The 20,726-nt window shown below is 38.9% G+C and overlaps 1 protein-coding gene across 3 annotated transcripts in view; it reads right to left on the reverse strand.

Annotated features, from left to right (window-relative positions):
* The window catches only part of MDN1 (midasin AAA ATPase 1), a 92,529-nt gene that overhangs the window by 31,247 nt on the left and 40,556 nt on the right, over positions 1 to 20,726 (reverse strand). For all 3 annotated transcript variants that reach the window (XM_058834535.1, XM_058834533.1, XM_058834534.1), the window contains exons 38-63: positions 20,257 to 20,454; positions 20,055 to 20,162; positions 19,263 to 19,451; positions 18,375 to 18,464; positions 18,021 to 18,281; positions 17,604 to 17,874; positions 17,096 to 17,255; positions 16,695 to 16,811; positions 15,343 to 15,551; positions 14,654 to 14,799; positions 13,973 to 14,175; positions 12,625 to 12,845; positions 11,500 to 11,613; positions 10,559 to 10,691; positions 9,766 to 9,875; positions 8,970 to 9,103; positions 8,190 to 8,350; positions 7,727 to 7,847; positions 6,374 to 6,584; positions 6,001 to 6,232; positions 5,057 to 5,183; positions 4,003 to 4,173; positions 3,647 to 3,861; positions 3,166 to 3,547; positions 2,874 to 2,983; positions 1,095 to 1,791 (exon numbers count right to left, since the gene is read on the reverse strand). In XM_058834535.1, coding sequence (XP_058690518.1) covers positions 1,095 to 1,791; positions 2,874 to 2,983; positions 3,166 to 3,547; positions 3,647 to 3,861; positions 4,003 to 4,173; positions 5,057 to 5,183; positions 6,001 to 6,232; positions 6,374 to 6,584; positions 7,727 to 7,847; positions 8,190 to 8,350; positions 8,970 to 9,103; positions 9,766 to 9,875; positions 10,559 to 10,691; positions 11,500 to 11,613; positions 12,625 to 12,845; positions 13,973 to 14,175; positions 14,654 to 14,799; positions 15,343 to 15,551; positions 16,695 to 16,811; positions 17,096 to 17,255; positions 17,604 to 17,874; positions 18,021 to 18,281; positions 18,375 to 18,464; positions 19,263 to 19,451; positions 20,055 to 20,162; positions 20,257 to 20,454 — 5,091 coding nt within the window. The remainder of the gene's footprint in view (positions 1 to 1,094; positions 1,792 to 2,873; positions 2,984 to 3,165; positions 3,548 to 3,646; positions 3,862 to 4,002; positions 4,174 to 5,056; positions 5,184 to 6,000; positions 6,233 to 6,373; positions 6,585 to 7,726; positions 7,848 to 8,189; positions 8,351 to 8,969; positions 9,104 to 9,765; positions 9,876 to 10,558; positions 10,692 to 11,499; positions 11,614 to 12,624; positions 12,846 to 13,972; positions 14,176 to 14,653; positions 14,800 to 15,342; positions 15,552 to 16,694; positions 16,812 to 17,095; positions 17,256 to 17,603; positions 17,875 to 18,020; positions 18,282 to 18,374; positions 18,465 to 19,262; positions 19,452 to 20,054; positions 20,163 to 20,256; positions 20,455 to 20,726) is intronic.

Below are 20,726 nucleotides of genomic sequence, written 5' to 3' on the forward strand. Positions count from 1 at the left end.
TTTTACAATTAATTGGGGAAAAAATTTAATATTTTTAAGAACATCATATTAATAATTATCAAGATAAAGATGACCTCTAAAGATCATCTAATCCAACCCCTTTGCCATGGGCAGGGACATCTTCCACTAGACCAGGTTGCCCGAAGTCCGATCTATTCACTCTCAAACACTTCGAGGGTTGCAGCATCCACACCTCCTCTGGGCATCCTGTTCCTGTGTCTCACCATACACATTTTTAAACCATTATTTTCATACCTGATCCAGATTTACCCTCTCTTTCAGTGTGGAGTACCCCCACCCAAAGAGGCGGGGATTTGATTTTAGGTAGTGTTAAAGTGAGAGGCATCGCTCTGCGTCCCAGGAAGAGTAGATTCCACCCCTCTGCCTCGGGGATGTGCCCTGTAAGTCCACGAAGAGTTGCCCCACCCCCAAATCCCTCCTGGGGTGTCAGCCCGGGGTGTGAGGTGTTCTGGCCTTTTTGTGTTGCTATTCGTTGTATTCTGCTGCATTAACCCCTCCTATTCTACCCCTATTGGTTTGTGCCCCTGGGGCTTCTCCCTTGCTGTGTCCCTGTTAGACCCAGACCCTGAACTCCACCTTTGCTCTACCCCATAAAACCCACCACCCTGCCTCTGTTTGGGGTTCTCAGTCTCTGGTTTATGCTGGGTTGATTCCTGTGTTCGTGATGCCCCAATAAACGTATTCCTGAGTTTAACCAAATGGAAACCCATCTCATTGATTTCCCACTTCAGTCACCAGTGGCTGTACCCTCCCTGGACATGACACTTGCAATGAGACACAGCAGTTCAGTTTAAAAGTGTTATGCCTTGTTCTACAAGCCTTCGTAAAAAGCCTCCTTCCCTCCTTTTTATAAACCCCTTTAATATACTGAAAAGCCACAAAACAAGGTCTCCTCAGAGACATTTCTTACTCCAGCTGAAAACCCCAACTCTGTCAGCTTTCTTCACAAGAGGGGTGTTCCAGCCCCCTGATGATTTCTGTGGCCCTCCTCTAGAGATGTTTGAACAGATCTATGTCTTCCACAGGGGACAAGTTCTGTTCAAGACTCCCAGTTATGGGCATCCAGAGCTTACCCGACACAGGTGTCTGAAGAGCTGCAGAGATTTCTGGTCCATTTCTCCTCTAGATAGTACATGACATCGAAGATGCAACAAAGCATTCACCAGAAGCTGTTCCAGAGTTGGGGAAGGCTGCTCAGCTCCCTCAGATCCCCCTTCAGAGTGCTTCAGAGAGAACTTTTTAAGCCCATTAAGTACCCCAACTGAATTCACTGAACATAAAACTTCTGCCCGAGCAAAGTAAGTGGGAAAGGCACGGCCAACAGAAGGAAATGCCAGCAAAGAAGTGAGGAGGTTGGTGAGATCAGCTGGGCACACAGAGCTCTGCAGCACTGCATACGCTTCAGAAGCCACTAATCGCATGCCATGTTGCAGCTGCAGGATGGCAGCTTGGAGGGGAATGATGGCATCAGGGAATACAGCATACTCCTCTGCCAGGTGTTTTCTAAACTGATGGTGTGATTGTTGCCACGATGCCTCTTCACTTAGCAGGTTCTGTATGGCTTGCAGTGATTTAGGTCTCTCTCCACGGAGGAACTGCAGAAGGCGGGCTAGAAGGTCTTGGACTGCGGAAATCTGTGCTATGCTGTTGATGTACTGGTGAGCCTCCTGGTATAAGCAATCATACAGTGGAGCTGGGGGCCTGAAGGCCTTCCTTCTGGAAAGACTGCTTATTTGCTCCTTCAACCTTTGCATTCTTTCATGCAACAGCCTGTTAAGAAATAACATTGACCAGTTTAGACATGGAAATACGTTTCATACAAACATGTTTAAATAGATCAAATGTAGCAGTTAAGATACAGGAAAAGATTAATTAGAAAATACTCTGCTAGTTTGTGTGAAACAGCAAATAAGGAAAAAACAAGGGACAGCCTTATAGCCCATAGGTCTAGATTTCTTCTCTCCCTGCCGCTTAACAAACTTCAAGTACTTTTTTTCTTGCTACCTGACAGCTCTGTGAGAATGAAGAAAAAAAAATTACCACAAGCAATCAGTAATACTCAGCTCGCTTGCTGAGACATTCAGAACTTGCTTGCAATGATTATCATCCTTTAAGCAGTAGCATGGAACTACCAGATCCTCTGTATGCGTAATAATGAAATCAGAAAATCCTATTAAAAGTGGAAAATAATGAATGATAGTTTTTATCTCCATGTACACAGAACACACCTGGAAGGCTGCAGAAAGGAGAAAGCTCTCTTTGATTAGAATTTCCTCTTCAAGTCCCTCTGATAAAAAAGAACTACAAAAAGCCCCAAACAAATTAACAGTAGCTACAGATTCTGCATGTCAACAGTGTACTCTATGTGGTAAGAAATTTAATTAATCCACAGCAACATACACAAAGGCTACTGCTAAAATACACACATGAAGATTTCTCCCCAGTAATATCAGCTGAAGAACTTCGCAAAATAGCACCGGCACATATAATGGCCTTGAAAAACCACAGTGATAGATAATCTGTCTCATTCCAACTGACAATATTTTCACATTGTAAGAAAAGTACTGTAATTTAAATGTATGGCATTGTTTTTATTTCTGGGCATGTTTTCAACTTTATCAATATATGATGGCCACTGCTTTATTCGTCCTATTTACAGCAGTACAAAGAGACAACTCCTCACTGCAAGTAAAGAGCACAGCTTCTTCTCTACCACATCAATATGTAAAATGATACTTTTAAACCAACAACTCTAGTTTCTACAGAGAGAAAAATTGTAAAGCTTCAGAGCCTGAGCACACAAAGATGACATGTCCACACTAAAAGAGATGAGTTCAGTGCCTGGGTGTTACCTGATATGGGGATGAATATAGTTGCTGACTGTTTCATCTTCAATACTTTTTCCTGTATGCAGCTGGGATGAAAAATCATGTGTTTTCCATTCACACTCCAGCTGGTATAACTAAAAATGAAAGAATAAACCATTCACAGCTGTTCTGATTTTAGTAACCGAGGAGGTACATCAACTTCTTTGAAATTAAAAGAACTTCTACCTATACAGTTTAAAAATCATGACCAAGCCAAACTCCTTTGCATTGATTTTATGCATAACAAAGGTAAAAGCTAACTTGGCTTCATACTCACCTCTTCTTTTGAGTACTTGAGCTTGTATTCTCTTTTAACAGCTGGATCAAACCTAGTCTGTGGAAGCCACATCTGGATCTGCACCAAGCCAAGGCTCACCCAGAGGCTTCCTCGCCAAGCTGTCTCTGGTAACTCCTGAAGCCCTTCCCCATAGAACTGATGCAAGCAAGTGAGCAGAAGAAACAGGAATTCTTTAGGAAGTAATTCCTGATCAGTGATGCTTTCAAGTATCTTGAGAAGGTACTCATATGCAACAGCATCCTTGAGGTAGAGCTTCTCACAGCACTCCAAAAATTCCTCTTGAAGAGCCATTGGAATCAGATGTACCAGGGCAGAGAGCTGTCTGCTTAGCATTACTCCCTGCAGTCTAGCATCCGTTTGTCTGGAGAAAAAGGAATGAGAAAATGTTTACACACAGTAAGCAACCTTCTGTAACATGCTTGATTTAAATAACATATACGTGGAAGAGAGTTCTTAATACCTAAAATCTGCCATTGAAGAGACAGCCAGGTTGGTCCACAGTGCTGTGCTGACTTTGTGAAGCTGCTGTGCTCTCTCCATCCATTCTCCCAGTGTTACATGGGATGATGACAAGACAGGAAGCCCACTCACATCCCACTGGCTTGTCTTGCTGCTGCTAGTTAGAATTTCAAAGAAGCACTTTGAGAAAACAGCTCGGGTCAAAATGCCTGGGCCCTAAATTAAGAGATTAAGAGTTAGATTGTTCAGATGCAACTTGCACTGACGATCCTAGAATTTACAATATTGCTTTAGAAAACTTGAATTAGTCAACAAGAACATTCAGGCTAGAATTTGGTTATGTCAGAAGAGACAAACCTTCATAGAGCGGTTCACATGGGATTTAGAGAAGTTGTTTTCCTCTGTTGCAGGCAGTGGCCTCCAAGTCAACCAGTATTCTGGGTCCATGGTGAAAGTACTGCTCCAAAAGGATGCTAACACACCATTAACTAGCTGAGATGACAGAAGAGACACTTCTTCTGGGGATATCTAAGGAGAAACAAAAACCTAGGTGAGAATAATGTACAGGGAACAAAAGAGAGTTAAGCACATACATATACAAAGAAAGTATGATTCTGTTTTTCAGTATGGATAGTACAAGATACTCTCCAAGATCCTTTCAAATTCACATAGCATTTGCTTGCATCTCCTCAATGAAGAGTTAACTTCCTGAGGTCTGCACTGTATCCTGTCTGTGAAATATGCAGCATGTTTACAGAGCAAGTTGTTAGAATACAGCCCGTAGTCCATGACTGTGCAACCTTATTTTACAACACACGAGGGTGCAGAGGCATAAAACAGGTAAAGCCATCCAACACTCTGCTCCGAAGCATTTAAGGTGAACTTGTGTTTTACTATGCTTTGTGGGAACACAACCCCTGTATTATAATATTAAGCAGAGTTATTTTTCTACAGAAAATGCATCAAGTAGCTTTATCAGTCTGATCTGCAACAGAACTAGAAAATTTTAGAGGCATGGGAACAGAGGAAAGCATTTTTCAACGTAAAATTTCTTCGAATACATAGATAGAACCAGGCTGGCACCTGCCATCCAAACAATTTCCCATTTTTCCATAAAGTCACAGACGGATGCATGGAACAACACTACCAAAAAAATCATACTGAATGATGTTATTTAAGACTTTGTTGTATTTAATCTTTCAGCATTGTGTTTTAATGACATTTTCCCAAGGTTTGTAGTTAATAACGTTTCTTGTTAAAAGAAGGAACAGTTTTTGTCAGGCAGAGGTAGAAAAACTGCATGTTAAAAATCTTAGTCATATACATATTTTGAAGAACCTTTGAAATCTTCAGCAAGATTAATCAAACTCAAGATTTGATTTAATTAAATTAAAATAAAACTTGTTCTTACTTCATTAAGGTGTAACAAGTGCCACAGTCCAGAGAGCTGGTGAGAAGCAGCTGGTGTCAACTGCAGAGAAAAAGCTATGAACTGAGCTAGATCTGAACAGACACTTAACTCTTGACCGCAGTTCTTCCTGTAGCAGGTAAAAAAAATACAACCTAAGCAGTGCTTAAGCAGGGCACATGAAATAAATCACTTGGATAGTTAAACAAATAAAGAATGGCAAGCAAAGTCACCAAAAGGTTAAAATGACAGCATTTCAAATACTGGGGAAGAACAAGCATTCAAATTATACTGAGAACACTTGAATCCTTCAAAGTTAACAAAATCTAAGTACAAGAAAAAGGGGGAAAAAGTGTAATCTCCTGTAGCTATAAGCTCCATGTTGAGCAAAACATACAAAACATTTGGGGACAAACCATTTTCTAGCTTTACAGCTTTTGTGAAAAGTCAGAACTTTACTGAATTCAAGAGTGAACCAGTGATTCTAAGAGTCTCATTCCACAGAAAATTACTTTCACTGAAATACATAAATTAATAGCTTTCTTTTAAGGAATGGTAATCCAGACTAAAAATAAATATACTTGGCCCCTTAAAACAACACTAATACTTCCTAAATTAATAATGTTAATTCAAACTATGATTCTACATGTGTATAGTTTACACAAAACGAAGCATGCATGCTAGTCTAGTTCCTTAGTCTCCAGGTCTAATTCAGTTTTTCTACAATAGCCCCCAGCAACACAGTATAAACATCTTGTGTTGATTCCCAATACACATACATTTGTGTGCTGCATAGATATACATGCACATACACACAGCTGTATATAAATTACAAATGAATACACACAGATTTACATGCAGATGTAAAGCACCAAAGTTACAGCTTCTAGCTAGGGATTTGGAATATCATAAAAGGAATATAGGAGTTCTTCCTCCAAACTTCTTACCTTCTTGCACAAGCCTTGGCCACGTAATCTGCTGTTAGTTTGTACTGCCAGAGCACACCTATGTATTCCATTGCAGGCCACAGCTGAACCTGACTACAAAGATGGTTTAGTAAGGCAGGGTCTAACTGGTTGGAGATGATGTCTTCAGGAAGCCTTTCTTCTGAGTAACTATATGTGACTCCTTCTGCTTTCAGCTGTGAATGTACAGCTTCCAAAAATATCTGTAGCTCACCTGTTTGACAGAATATAAGAGGCACATAAACACATGTACTACGTTTCTTGTCAGTGAATGTTTAACATCCTTTCCATCTGTGCACAAAAAAATGGAGATTGCAGAAATCATCCTGCTGAGTTCTTCACAGGTGTTACCTACCTAGACTAACATCTTCTAAATGATTGGCTCTTATTATCAGGCCATCAGCTTGCAGCAATGCTTTCTTCATCTTCACTCCTGTGGCAGCAATTTTCACACAGCACATTTTCTCCTGCCATCTACTTTCTTCACAGGCTGATCTTAGCTCCAAGATGTTCAGTGGTTTGCTGAGAGCTTTTAACTGAGAAAAACATTCCATGCCCAGTTTATCCTGGAAACACAAAAAGGACAATTTGTTTCAGCAGCTCTAACAAAACCAGAAACAAGATTTGTGACTGCAGACAAAACTAAGATTTCAAATTCACATGCACACAACTGAAGTACAAGTATATACAAGCCTGCAACAACAGCTTAAAAATAATATTTTAGTAGCAGGAAGACAGGAATTGAAACAGGTGGCTACAATTCCTCCTTGTCAATTAGCGTTTTTTTCCTTCATGAAGAAACTACATAGATGATGCAGACAAATAGTACTTCAACTTGGCAACTTTTCTAAATCAATGGCAATAAATACACAAAAAAATAAAAAATTACCAGGAGATATTGTCACTCACAAGAAATTGCAGTTTACACCTGCAATTTAAATACATTTGGATGCTTAGAAACATTAGATAAATTTGGATGCCTAAATACATTTGGATCTCTCCAAATTCTTAGTAAGCACTGAATATTCTTCAGTCTCACAAAGTAACTATGTGCATTTTTTGATAGCTGAGTATCCTTGAGAGATAAAGTCATTAAATCCTTCATAAAGGCTATATAAAGTCATTAAGGTACTTGTCACCAACATGACTGCACATGACTACTTGTACACTCCTTTTAAACAGATAATTGTGTTTTTTGGAAGATTTACTGATTTTTTTTTATTTTTTTTTTTTTAATTGAATTACAACAAATTCTGAAATATATTAAGGGCAAACTCCAAAACTGTCAAAGTTAAAAGGCCTTGTTTTGGGAAGTCATAAGACAGCCCCACCCTATGCTGTATAAAAGGAAGTGCATAGGCTATTATAAATGCACATATGTTCAATGAATAAGCAACTGGCATATTGATATTCATAACTCTCCAAAACAGAGCAAGGAGTAATATTTTTATGTTCAGGAACCCCTTTGTATTAAGTAAGTATTTTCTATACATAGCATAATTAATAGTAGAAATGCGGTATCTGGATAACTGATATATTTCTCAAAAGATATGTACATTAACATGTGCTGAAGTCTTCTTTCTAATCAATCTAACAAACACAAAAGAATTGTGGTTTTGCTGTCCTGGAAAGGAAGTGCTGTAAATACATTAAAGCCTATCTGGACATTGCTGGAAATACAAATCCTTTGCAAACACAGTTTTGATACCTTAAAAGGAAGGGGTCTTCCTAGAGACTTCTGTAGTATCTTCATATTGGCTGAAATACCAGCAGGATTGACCAAGCAGTTCTGAATCTGCTGTGAAACAGATTGAATTTCCCTAGAAATTCTTGTAGAGGGGAAAAAAAAAAAGGGAGGAACAGATGGGAGACAAAAGCCCACAGTTAACAGAAGTTTGAAAAACAAGGCAAAAGGATGCATAAGCAAGTCTTTCATCCTTTCACTAAACGGGTAAAAATTCTAGATGATCATTTGAGCAAGCAGAAGCACAATGCAAGGAAACACAAATTTTAAAAACGAACAGCTACTCAGTATGTTGTTATTCACATCACTAGTGGAACATGACTTGGGACACTAAACAATGCTAATTAGCTATAATGCTAAAGAAAAGAGTAATTTATGCAGCCATTTAACAGAAACAAATCAAAAGCCACCAAACAAAGCCACTCACTTGCTCTGGTCTGATCCAATAAGCATCTGAGGAATTCTGTCAATTAGGTGTTTCATAACCCAGTGCCAGTGCAGAGCCAGGAGTGACAGCCCTGGCGAATCCGCTGTTACAGTGTCAGAGATGGCCCAGAACCGGTCCCGCCACAGCCAGCAGTACAAAACCTAGGAACAGGCCAAGGAGGTTACAGTGCTGCAGCTGTCACCACTGCTGCAGGTTACACAACACTTCCTCTACTTCAAGCAGGAGGAAAAGCAAAACTACCATTACTTGTATTAACTTCAGAGTCCCAAATTATTTTGTATTTAGTGCTACACAACCAGGACTCAGCTACAGGTTCTCTTAAAAATACCACACCAGCAGGTGGAACTACTGCAGCCAGAACCAACCAATCCCTGCACCAAGTCTACAATGTCAAGATTTCAGCAAAATTATATTTGTGGTCTGAAAAGGGAGAGGGAGAAGTGAACCACCTCTGTGGCCTGCACGTCAGGTGTCCAAGTTCAGACATTCTTATCACAGAGAGAAATGGATACTCTGTTTATCATCAGTGGAGAGAAACAGGCACTCCTACAGCACAGTTCATGCCATCCTAAGCAGGTATTAGAGGGCACAAATACAGCCACTGAAACAAACATAGTCATTTGCCTACTGTTAGGCATATTCTGAATACAAACAGAAGCACTGCAGTTTATTTCATGGTCCCTGAAACTAAAAACAGTGTTCTGCACACAATCTCATTTCACTTCACTTCCATAAATGTACTGGGGAAAGTCTACTCACATCATGCATGTCATCGTCACTTAAGGCCACCTGAGTAGACTTCACCCAGTGAAGTGCAAATGCATCCCAAAGTTCAAAGAAAGCAGCAAGGTTGACCACGATTCCATGAGGAAGACAGTTGTAACTTCCTGGATCTGAGGTTTGGGGAAGAGGAAAAGAAAGGCAGAGACTCAATATTCCAGCCACATCACATGACATGTATGGGTCAATTTCTGATCACTAGAACCTCTCTTATGACTGAGAAAAAAAACACAACCCGAAAAGATCCAAGAAATTAAGCAATAAAAGTAGTCAGTCCTCCATTATTTTCACAATTCTCTATTGCCTCTATGCATTATATATATATGTATATTAAAAATCCCCATAATGAGGGATTCCTTGATCAATTGCTTCTATGCAGCACACTAACCTCATCACTAAATTTTACCCTTTGTTTTAGAAGTAAAAACTTCCTACTTAGATAAAACAAAAACACATCTGAAGAACTTGGTTATTCTCATCAGCTAAAGACAGAACACTATTCCAGTTTCTCTCCACTGTTATCCTGAAGTTTGGTTAATTAAGAGAAAAATCATATGCACTGATTATCTCATAGAGGCAGGACATAAATAGTGTAGCCCAAGGCATATCTAATTTAAGAATGTGTTAGATACCACAGTAGCTCCCATTTGACTGCTTTACATTCACATATCCTTTCTTTGCACACCATGTTTAAAGTACACCTTTCATAACAATGCAAATGAACCATATTTCAAATTGACTACAGAATTAAAAGGAACAGCAGAAATCAACTCACTTTTGTGGAACTCTAGAGACATTCCTAAGACACTGTTTCTTGGCTTCTTGCTGGCAATCAAACTCTTCTCAATGTAACTTCTTTTTTCTCGGTCAAGAAATAACACTGCCCTGAAGTAAAAATAAAGTTTTCATCAATCCAGTACTGTTTTAAACCTTAGCCTTATGAGACTGGTGAACTACAACATGGCATTTGAACTACAAAGTGACATAATATATTCAGTGTATTATGGAAGAAGTATGAGGTGCAACACAACTAATTGCTTGAATATGGTTTCTGTAGAAGCAAGCTTCACAAGAAGCAGATTCCTGACTTCACCAGGACAGAAAAACCAGTGAACTACTAAACAGCTGCAACATCACAGCCTATAGAATATGTGAGCAGCTGCTTCCTTACACTTTATCTTCAAAATCTCTCTACTTTTTAATCTTATTAAGAAAAGGTCCAAATCCAAAAGCAGGACAACTATTGTCAGAGATCTATTTGTCAGAGATCTCACACTGATGCTTCTGCCTCTTTAATGCTTTATCCCACAGTTCTGACTTGTCCTAGAAGTACTGCAGCCTGCATGGAATGCTGGGAGCTCTGCTCCTATATTAAGTAATTGTATTTAGTATGCATCTACAGAAAACAGAAGCAAAGAATTGAAATACCTGTACAAAAACCTCTCCCTGATATTTCAGATCACATCTATCAAAACCTAAAAACACACTTGGCAGACACCTCAAGTATTTACTCAGCACTGATTACTGAAGCATTGGGCACTCTATGCAAGGGTTTTTTTGTAACCCACCGATTTGCTGCAGACTTCAAAAGCATAAGAAGCTGGTTTGCATGTTCCATTTCTGTATCAAAGTTCATTGAATTTCTAATGATCTCCAAAAACTGCATATTCCATCTTGGGTCCAGAGGCATCACATGTTCATCTGGAAAGGCAGACAAGACAGGATAGAAGTGAAACATTACTCAGTTCTTTTCTTGGTCCCCCCTGCCTATGCAAGAACATCAGGGAAAGAAAGAAGCAGCCTAGGAAGAAGGCAAACTCTCTCACTCCAGATATCCAAAGAGAAAAGCATTAAAGCTCTCTGCAGGTTCTGTAAAATAGAACAGTGACAATAAATTAAACAGGGGTTAGAGCACCCAAACAGAGCTCAGAAACTCAAGTCTGGCTCAGTCCAGCCAAGAAACCCAGGATCATCCATAAAAGGCCCAGTGTCACTGTATGCAGCTTTCATGCATCCAACAAGCTTGGAAAGGAAGCCACAGGTCTGAGCTCCCCATAAAACACCAAGGAAAAATTATAGGCCAAACCATGGGTTTCAGATGGCCTAACACAAATCCTGAGGGAAAAAAGACCAGGGTGCCCAAACTATCAAGTCAGAAATGCAGTGAATATTTGAGTCACTCTTCAGAACATCACTCTGAGCTGTAGGAATATATCTGAGTCACAGATACATAGCCAGGACTCATGGGCAGAGCAGTAGTCTCTAACTTGAAGAGTATGAATGCACTTCATTGCCATATTTGCTGCTCTAGACAGCAAGAACGTTTGTACTTGTTCGATTTTCTTTTTTTTTGTTTGTTTTCTTTGTTGCACTTTCTTTTATGACAAAGGCAACATATATTTATAATTTAGCCTTTGTTTTGCTACATACATTTCCTAAGAAGGGTTGCAGTGTATTCAGAGAACAAATAAAGAGAGCAATGTCTTACATCCAACTCTTTCAGGAGTACCTGTCATAGTTGGCTGTAGCAACTTGATCATGTTACTGACTCCAGATGAGAGGGGACTGGCATAAAAACAGCCAAGGGCTACAGCACTTGCTTCCAGCTGAATCCGCACTGAATCTGCAGGTGAAGATGGGAGATCATGGGCTTAAAAGAATGCTTAGTACAAATCAAGAAAAAATAGCTTCATCTGAGCCAGCACAAGCAGACTGAATCAAATCTGTGCATGCACTCTGGATATGCTCGTTGGTCATATTTTGTATTAGCTCCAATAGGTCTTAAAAGCACCAGAATGTCACAGCTGAAGACATAAATCCTATAAGGAGTTCTAGTTGAACTGGTGATACCACATGTATGCTAGTTAAATATGGTTTGTGAAAATCCATTTATACCTTCAAATCTTCACCTCAATACATTTTTTTTGGGGGGGGGAGCGTATTTTCTTTACAATAAGAAAAAAAAAGAGCACACTTTTCATTAAAGGAATTTTTGACCTGTGTTCTACTTTACAGACCTACCTCCCTGAAAAGACAGTAAAATAAAGGGGGAACAATTCATATAAGGACAGCATACTCTGAGATTTCAGACCATAGAAGAAAGCTAAATGTGTGAATTATTTGGACTAATGCCTGCCTAAATGCTCCATGAGCTTAATGGGATTAATTCTGTAATTAAGTGAATACTTCATCTCAGCTATTATCCTGAATGTTCAGACAACACTGCTTCAGGAAATCTCAGTTCTGCAGTTTCTTGGCTTTCTAAGCATTTGTATTTTAACACCAGAGAAGGCATTTGACTGTTTTCACTATTACTAAAAAAATAGTGAAAAGGTGTGTTTGCTTACACAGACCAAAACTGATCCAAAAATAACTTAATTCAGAAGTGACACAAGTTACATACATGGTTGAATAATAAAGGATAATGTTTAGCCCAAATCTCCTTATTTTCCTAACATGCACAACTTGTTTCTGCCCCTCCATGTAGCCTCCGTGCCCTTGAATAAGTGTGGATAGTTGAGAGTCTTCATAACTCATAGTTTGGAATGGTCTGCATGTTTTCATAGAAGACTTTAGATTTGTGAAAACATAACGATTCAGCCCTTAGACAAATCAAAGTTAAATTATTACATACCAAGCACCTGTGGAAGATTTTTGGCTAAGGAGTTAAGCCATTTAACTCTTAATTTCCAATCTTGATTGGTTGCCTTTTCTATAAAAAATTCCACTGAAGCCTGGAGAACTTCCATTTTGTCCATCCAGTTTGGATCTACCTCTACAGCACTGAACTTGAGATTCTCGGGATTAGTGGACTGCATAACTTTCTTAAGATCTTGCAGAGTCACTGGTAATGTCCTGAAACACAAAGAAGTTCAGCAATCAAGGGCTCAAACTGCCAGATCCAGGCAAAAATATATTTTGCAGGTCAAGTTATGCAACCAACTTTAGGTATCAGTGTAGCAATGCAACAATCTTTCCTCCATTATTTAGCTTTAAAACCAGTTTCCAACCTCAAATCAGTTGGCGGTGCCTACTATTAGGAGCACACCATTGCCAAACATTAATGCACTATCCCAAGAGAATATGCACAGAATTTCACTGAGAAATTCTAACTGATTTGTCAAGCAGAATGATATGCAAAAAATGCATAAATGCATTTTAAATTAAAAATGACACAGATAGGAAAAGAAGTGTCATTGAATAAAAAATAATCAACAAAACCAAACAAAAATAGCAAACAATGCAGCCTACTGCTAAGAGCTTACAATTTCAAATTTTATCTTAATACAAACTTTCACAGCTTGTTATTTCACTGGACTCAACCTACAATACCTGTCCAGAGTAGGTTATTAAGCAGAGAAGGCAGAAATGAAATTTTTGCCCCAGTGTTGTAAAATTTAACAGCTATATTACACAAGAAATCATTAAAAAATTCTTACATATACCCTCTGCACAGGGGCATCTGCTTCTTTCAGACAGCTGTGTCTGAAGAAGGAAGTGTGTTTTTACCTGAAGCTACTGGACCTAAAATCACTGATGAATAATTAATTACATAAAAACAGGAAACCCAGAGAATCCTTAGTATACTTTAAACCAGTTCAATGCTCAAAGTGTTTTAGATCTCAGAAGAAAACTGAAGGAAGATATTTTGGGGCTCTTATTACCTACCAAACTCAGTGTTTGCATTCACATTTTCTGCTGAACAACTCTCAAAATGAGTCAAATGCACTTATTGAAGATTAAAAAGTCAAGTATTTTGAATGATTTGGAAGACTTAAGAATAAAGTGGCAAATAAGTGAACTTTCATTTGCAGTGGCTATACAGAAAGGTAACAGGAACACAGTTACAGAGTATGACAGTCACAGTCTCTACTTGCACAATTTGATGAAGACAGGATTTTGCAAGAAACAAAGACATGCCATGAATAGTTCACATATATTGTTTCTCATTTACTAGGGAAAAAAAAAAGTTTCCTGCCTACCTGCAGTTTCTGAGGTTTAGTCTATGCAGACAATACATCAGGACCTGTCCATCACTCCGGACTGTGGAAAGGAGTGAGTCTTCAGCTGCAAACAGACCTGAAGGCAGGGAGTCTGGCCACAATCCCACTGCTAGCAAGGACTCACCCCAAGTGTCAGGGGAAGCCAGAGAGGAAGCATGCCTCGTAACCAATTCTAACATAAGCTACAACAAACAACCAAAAAGCAGTTTAGAGTCACATTCAAACATGTAACATGTATTCAAGCACCACAGCTCAGCAAACTCTTTAGTTACGTGTATTTATTATGAAATTATTATAGACCAAATCTTCTACAAACACTATATAGTGTACACAGTGAAAGTACAGAAACATTCCTACCAGAAGTGAAATAACACACTGTGCAGTTTCAAACAGGAAGTGAATGCATCTACAGATGACAGTGTGCACACTGTTACAGGCTACAGATGCATCAGCATGAATAGCCCAAAATCTCAGCTGAAGCTGTTACAAACTACAAGCCTGAGTCCAAACAGGATATTGTTTGGTTCATCTCTCCAAGAGCACCATCTTCAGTCTCTTGCTTAGGCACTTAAGAAACAGAGGATCTCAAACACTAGCCTCATGAAGTTACATTTTTCACTTATCTACATGATCTAAGAAAAGTTTTCAAATTTTTTTTACCTTTTGGTTGATTTGCAGTTGTTGTGAGCGACCATAAACTTCCCAACAGGCTCTGTAAAAAGACTTTGCTAATCCAAAGCCTCTTTGTATTTGCTGCACAATTAATACAGCAGCCTGAAGCAAAGATGACAAAGATGACACAGAACCTGAAAGATACACAATAATTGGAGTGAAATGAATATTTAGCAACTCTCAACCCTTTAATATGACTAACATTACTTTAGGTGTCATGATACAAAACAAATATATCCTATTGATCTGAAAGCTGAATGGATTCTTCCCAAGCTGATAAGAAAATCTGACAAGACTGTTAATAACAGATGACCCGTTCAAAATAAGACATCAAACAGCTGAGATGAATGAAACTCAGCTGCAAAGTACAACTTGTGCAAACCCTCTGTTGTGCTGATTTTCACTTCAAATACATTGCCTTCCTGATAGCAAGGGACAACAGACACGTGCCAGTGTCTGATGCCTCCTCAACAAAGCACTGTAGTTACCACTTTTTCATGACTTGGGCCTACTTCCCGGGAGTGCAAAAAAATCAATCCAAAAGTACCTGATTATAGTTGTATGTGCTTACTTATATCAGCACATAACACAATAACCAGGGTTTAATACTAAAGATTTCATCCATATTTATGTAATGAGCCCACGCTGCTAAAAAATACCGAACAGACTTTTTTTACCTGCTATTGCTGCCTTGGTTTCTGAATGCACAGCCAGAAGTGCATCACAGACACTATCTCCAACTAAACCCAAACCATGCAGAAGCAACTTCAAATCCAGACTGTCCAACATATTTCCATCATTCTCCCCAGGAATGTAAATTTCAATCCCACGATTCCGCATGGCTCTGGATATTTCCCCATGAACTGGATCCATAGAAAGGAAGAGCCTGTTGAATATTAGAAAAGACTAATTAAGTTTGGAAGGGACCTACAACAATCATCCATTTAAATTGCCTTAAATTCTTAACATGTAACTTAGGTCCTTAAACTATCACTCTGAAGCTACCACAGCTGCTTCTCCATAAAGTAAATTGATCTTCATAAAAATGGGGACACAATATCTAGAAATCCAGAGACAGCTACTGAATTTAAATGAGAAATCTGTATGAATAGTTATACTTTGCAATTAGACACAGATATTCTGCATGACTTTTAACTCATTATTATCTGAGTTATGTCTATTTGCCCACTTACAATGAAAAGTCAGACTATGCCTCTGAGCTATAAAGGCTTCTAGAAATTTTAGCAACAGCTTAAAATAAATCTGTGCTATCTAAAACCTGAAGTACTCAACATATAAGTAGTTAATACTATCAATAGACACCTCTTAAAAGCAAGGAGAAAAATGTACTTCTGAGATACAACACAGTGAAAACAGGTTTCTGAAAAGTCAAGAATGCTTCCAATTCAGAGGAACCAGAGTATTATCAGTACCAATATCCTTGTCATGACTTTACAACAGACATGAATTATGCAGAATCCTGTTACATTCTCCTCCCATCTTCCCCAGAGACTACTTCAGGTCTGACAGAACAGACTGTCTATTTGGGTGGTTTGTTAGGGTTTTTTTAAGTCCTGACACTGCAGGAAACTCAAATTTATATATGGGATGGAAAAAGCTGGGAAGAAAATGATTATGCCCATATACCAGCTTTCATAACCAATCAAAAGCCTCAAGATATCTCAAGACTTCACTATCCGCAATATATGTATCCTCACTTTCGTTAAAGTGAAACAGAGAAGTGCTGAAATCCCAAATTAGAAATGCAAAATCAAGGCAGAGGCACACTGCTGTGAACTTTCCTGTGCAACAGTTTGTGTTTCAACAGGGATACAAAGCAAAGCCTCTTAAGCTTTTATATGCTCACCACAGTGCAGTCTTCTTCCCTGCTAGAGAGCTTGACGCTACATGGCAAACTGAACAGAATTCAAAATATCAAAAAACTGTCTCACTGATGACATTTTTATTCTAAACCTGCTATTTGATAAAGGGGAAAAAAAAAGGAAAAACAAAAAGCAGAATTAAGTACCTGAAGTTTGGATGAGGAGCTATTGTAGGAATTGTGCCATCTATGACACCTCTCTCACTCATGGTCAGAACACCTCCTGGTTCAAGCAAAGCATTCAAGCGGTCCAGCACAGAAGGGCTATATTCAAAACAAATTCATGTGATCATAAAAAGGTATCAATTTGATCCCTTTCTGATCTGAAATCAAAATGGTATCAATGTTAAGCAAAAACCAAACAGTTAGTTACCTTATAAGGTAACCGGAAAACTGTCAAGTGCTAAGCTGTCTGAGAAGGAAGATACTCTTCCAGAAAATCTAAGTTATTGCTCCTGTCTATTATCAAATGCAAAATATTCAGTTGTGAACCACTGAGCAAGAGGCAAAGTCAATCAGGGAAGTCAAAGGCCACTAAAATCTCTTACTTGCAGAAATTAACATTGTCCATTAAGAGCCAGTCTCCAGATTGCAGGGCCTGAACCAACATCCCATCTACCCACTCAAAAGTGCCATGGCTTTTGCAGTCAGCAGTCTGGGCCTGCTGCAGCTTGAAATGCCGGAACTCTTCTACCAGGTGAGCAAACTCTGAAAGGAAATACACCTTACTCTGAGACTTACATTAATGAAGCAGCTTTCTGTTCCATTCAAGAAAAATCATAGTTATTTTGTTAATAAACATTTATGCTTCCTACTTTTTAGGGGAACATAACAGCAGAGCCTCCAGCTCTTCAGTAACCTCCCATAGGCAAAATCCACGTAAATAGAAAAGGTTTGCAAGCACAAAGAAATATAAAACAGACTGACACTTTACTCCCTAAACAGGTACTTTTGTGCATCATTTCTCTCCAGTTATATCAAATTTGATGAGTATTAATGCCTTATTTTAAACAATGATTTAAAAAAAAAAAAAAAAGGGAAAACCAACATACATACCCGCCTTTGTGTAAGAATTAATTTTGTTGTTTAGTCGCTGGGTAAGTACAAGTATTCCCTCCAGCTTGCTCACTAGTTCAGCTGTAACACTTCCACCTCCTTCCCCCAGAGATTTGGGTTTGTAATTCAGGATGAAATTGCTCCAAGCACGCAGCAGGAGTTCAGCATCATCTGCACAAAGTTCTGCCAGGAGCAGACCATCCCTTACAAGTGTGCTCACAGCATGCTCCACTTTCTCCAAGAGGCGCTGCCACGGCCTGTTGATATCAACCTGCAAACAGGCCACTGGGGAGTTAGTTCATGCAGAACACCGTGGTGCCAAGGCTCCACTTGCAAACACTAACCCCCCCCCACAGCAGACTGGCCACTATTAGGTAGGAAGGAGAAATATTGCCATATTACCAAAACAGTATTTACCTGCTCAAATCCACCCAGGAGTTCAGTTGTATCCATTGCGCTGTTCATTGCCATGACCTTCAGCCGGTGGCCAGTGAGGTGGGCCAACAGCTCCACCAGACTGGTTTTGCCAACAGCTGCTGGGCCCACCAGGATCACCATCCAGCTCATGTGCACGCACTTCATTATGGACTCCAGAGACTGCAGTGAATGATGCAGAAGTGAGAGAGTTCTGCCAGAGTGAGGTATATAACTGCCACGAGAAAGAACTGAATAACCAATCTGAAAGGAATGACAGACAGAGACAAATGGAGTTCAGCTGTGCAAGTTGTTTCCTTCCCTATCCCATCACAAAATCCCTTGTCAGCAGTTTACCTGAACATTATATGGATTGATGTGAAATTCCCTGGTTCCTGTATACACATCGGCCTCCTGGCCAAAAATGTCTTTGTATACAGAAATAACCTAGAACAGTTAAGACAGCAAAAAGAGACTTATCAGTTCAAGTTACCCACTGTTCCAAAGATTCACTTCTAAAGGTTTACACCTGAAGTATCTTTTCCTCTTAGCTCCACAACTGTATGACAATAACTAACACAGTAAATCTCAAGCTCATTTAACTCAAAGTGCAACTAGCAATGTAAGTGTGAGCTGCCCACAGCAACCCTTTCATTAACCACAGTTTCCTGAGACTTGAAATAACTGTAAACAATGTTTCCCTTCAACAAAGTACTGGGATAGAATTCACTTCCTTAAGTATGCTCTTTGGTAGCACAGAAAAATATAACAGTGTTACAGGGACAGGAAAGTAAAGGCAGAAGGAAATATGCAGTCACATACAGCCAGTAACTTCAGTTTTACAATTGGACTTCTCAGTTTAATGCCAATTAAATGGTGTGAAATTAAGCAAAGCACAGGATTTCTAATCAAGAGATGGATAAGTAGGTAGCAAACATTATTATTTAATACAGAATCACACAAGAATATTATGTGCTTTAACTCCTTTGTTATTCTACTTGCCTTCATTTACATCAGCTGTCTGCTTTTATACTAATTAAATTGATATTTTAAATGGCAAGGGAAGCAGGTATCTATATCAAACCCCAAAACTCTAAACAAACCAATTTTTCATTTTTAAGAGGCAAGTGTCTATGAATGAATAGCAAAGAGTCTTCAAATTGACTTCAAATTGAAATCTATACTTGGATTTCTATAAATATGTCCTGACCATCTGAAGAGAAAGGAAGGAGAACAATGGCTCACCTTTTCTTTGTCTTCTCTGGTTCTCATTCTTTCTCCATATACCAAAAACACATGCTGGCCTGGATCATACCATCCTGGTGACTGGTCAACAAGCATAAGCTGGCACCAGCGGAAAAGATCTCGTAAGTTGAACTCCCAGGGTCCTCCTTTCTGTCCCCACTTTTTTTCAGCCATTACTTCTTTTTCAATCTTAATTAAAAAAAAAAACAACACGAAAAAGTAGTAATTAAAATATAATAAAAAATAATCCTTTATTCCACCCACAAGCTGGTCTTCAAATATGTTTTTTTAAAGTCTTGACTGAACTTCTGCCTTTAGCACTGCTTACAAGACAAAGACAACTGAAAGAGCAGACTGAACTTACTTTGCTGAAGATATGTTAGGAACTAAAGCGTGATTTAGTTTGTCTCTTCTCTACCGTTCCTCTAACACTCAGCTCAATTTTTCAGTTGACTCTTGCACTCTTATAAATGAATATGCAGTAAGATGTTGCACGACAGATTTTACCTAAGGTCACAGAATACTACTTCCTCCTGTGTATGTATGTTTCATCCTCTGTGAAAAACCATGCCTCATAAAATATCAACAAAGCATCTGATTGTCATGGTACAAGAATTCAGGTACCAGGTTTAGTGGTGTTCCTTACTTTCTTCTGTGTATATTTCCATCCCTCTTTTTTAACCCACACACTTCCCTATAAAAATTCTTGGAAATATAACATTAGACTGAATTTTTTTCTAATCTTACTGCATTCTGCCTATTTCTACAGAAAAGAAATTAAAATATGTTTACCTTGTTATTGAAAGCAACCATTTTAGCAATAATAGTTTTATCAATAGCAGGAAACAGTGTATTCCCAATAAACTCCATATCTTCTGCTGACAGTGGATCAACATAGACCTGTAAAATCAAGAGACTTCAGAGTGTTTGTATAGTCACAGAAACCTGTAAGAAAGGATCATGATGTAGGTTTAAACCAAACTAATAAACTTGCCTGAGTAAATCTATTAAGAAAGGACTTGGGGAGACCCTTCCTTCCACCTCCTTGTCTGTATGGATTCTGGCATCCAAAAATCTTAGTGGTCTTGTGTTGTACATGAAAATTCAGTCCCAATTCTGGAACATAAATCTCAGCTCTGTGGTCAAAACACGCGTTAAGCCCCTCTAACACAGACTGAGAAGCCAGATTCAACTGAGGAAAGAAATAAGGATAAAATATTAATGCGCCACAAAACATTTTTGCATAATCTCCAGTCTGAGGGTCTGGGATATATATAGAAGGTACAATTCCATTTCATTGCTGTTCTAGAACTAATACATGTTATCACCACCACTAGACTGTTATACTGGAGCAACTAACACTTCCTTATGTTCACTTGTTATTTGTACTGTGTTTTTTCACTGTGATAGCAAAACAATTTTCCACTGTAAAACCTGCACATTCAAGATGTTTCTTCTGAATTT

Source organism: Poecile atricapillus, chromosome 3 (genome assembly GCF_030490865.1).
Source record: "Poecile atricapillus isolate bPoeAtr1 chromosome 3, bPoeAtr1.hap1, whole genome shotgun sequence".
In the NCBI taxonomy this organism is placed as follows: Eukaryota; Metazoa; Chordata; class Aves; order Passeriformes; family Paridae; genus Poecile; species Poecile atricapillus.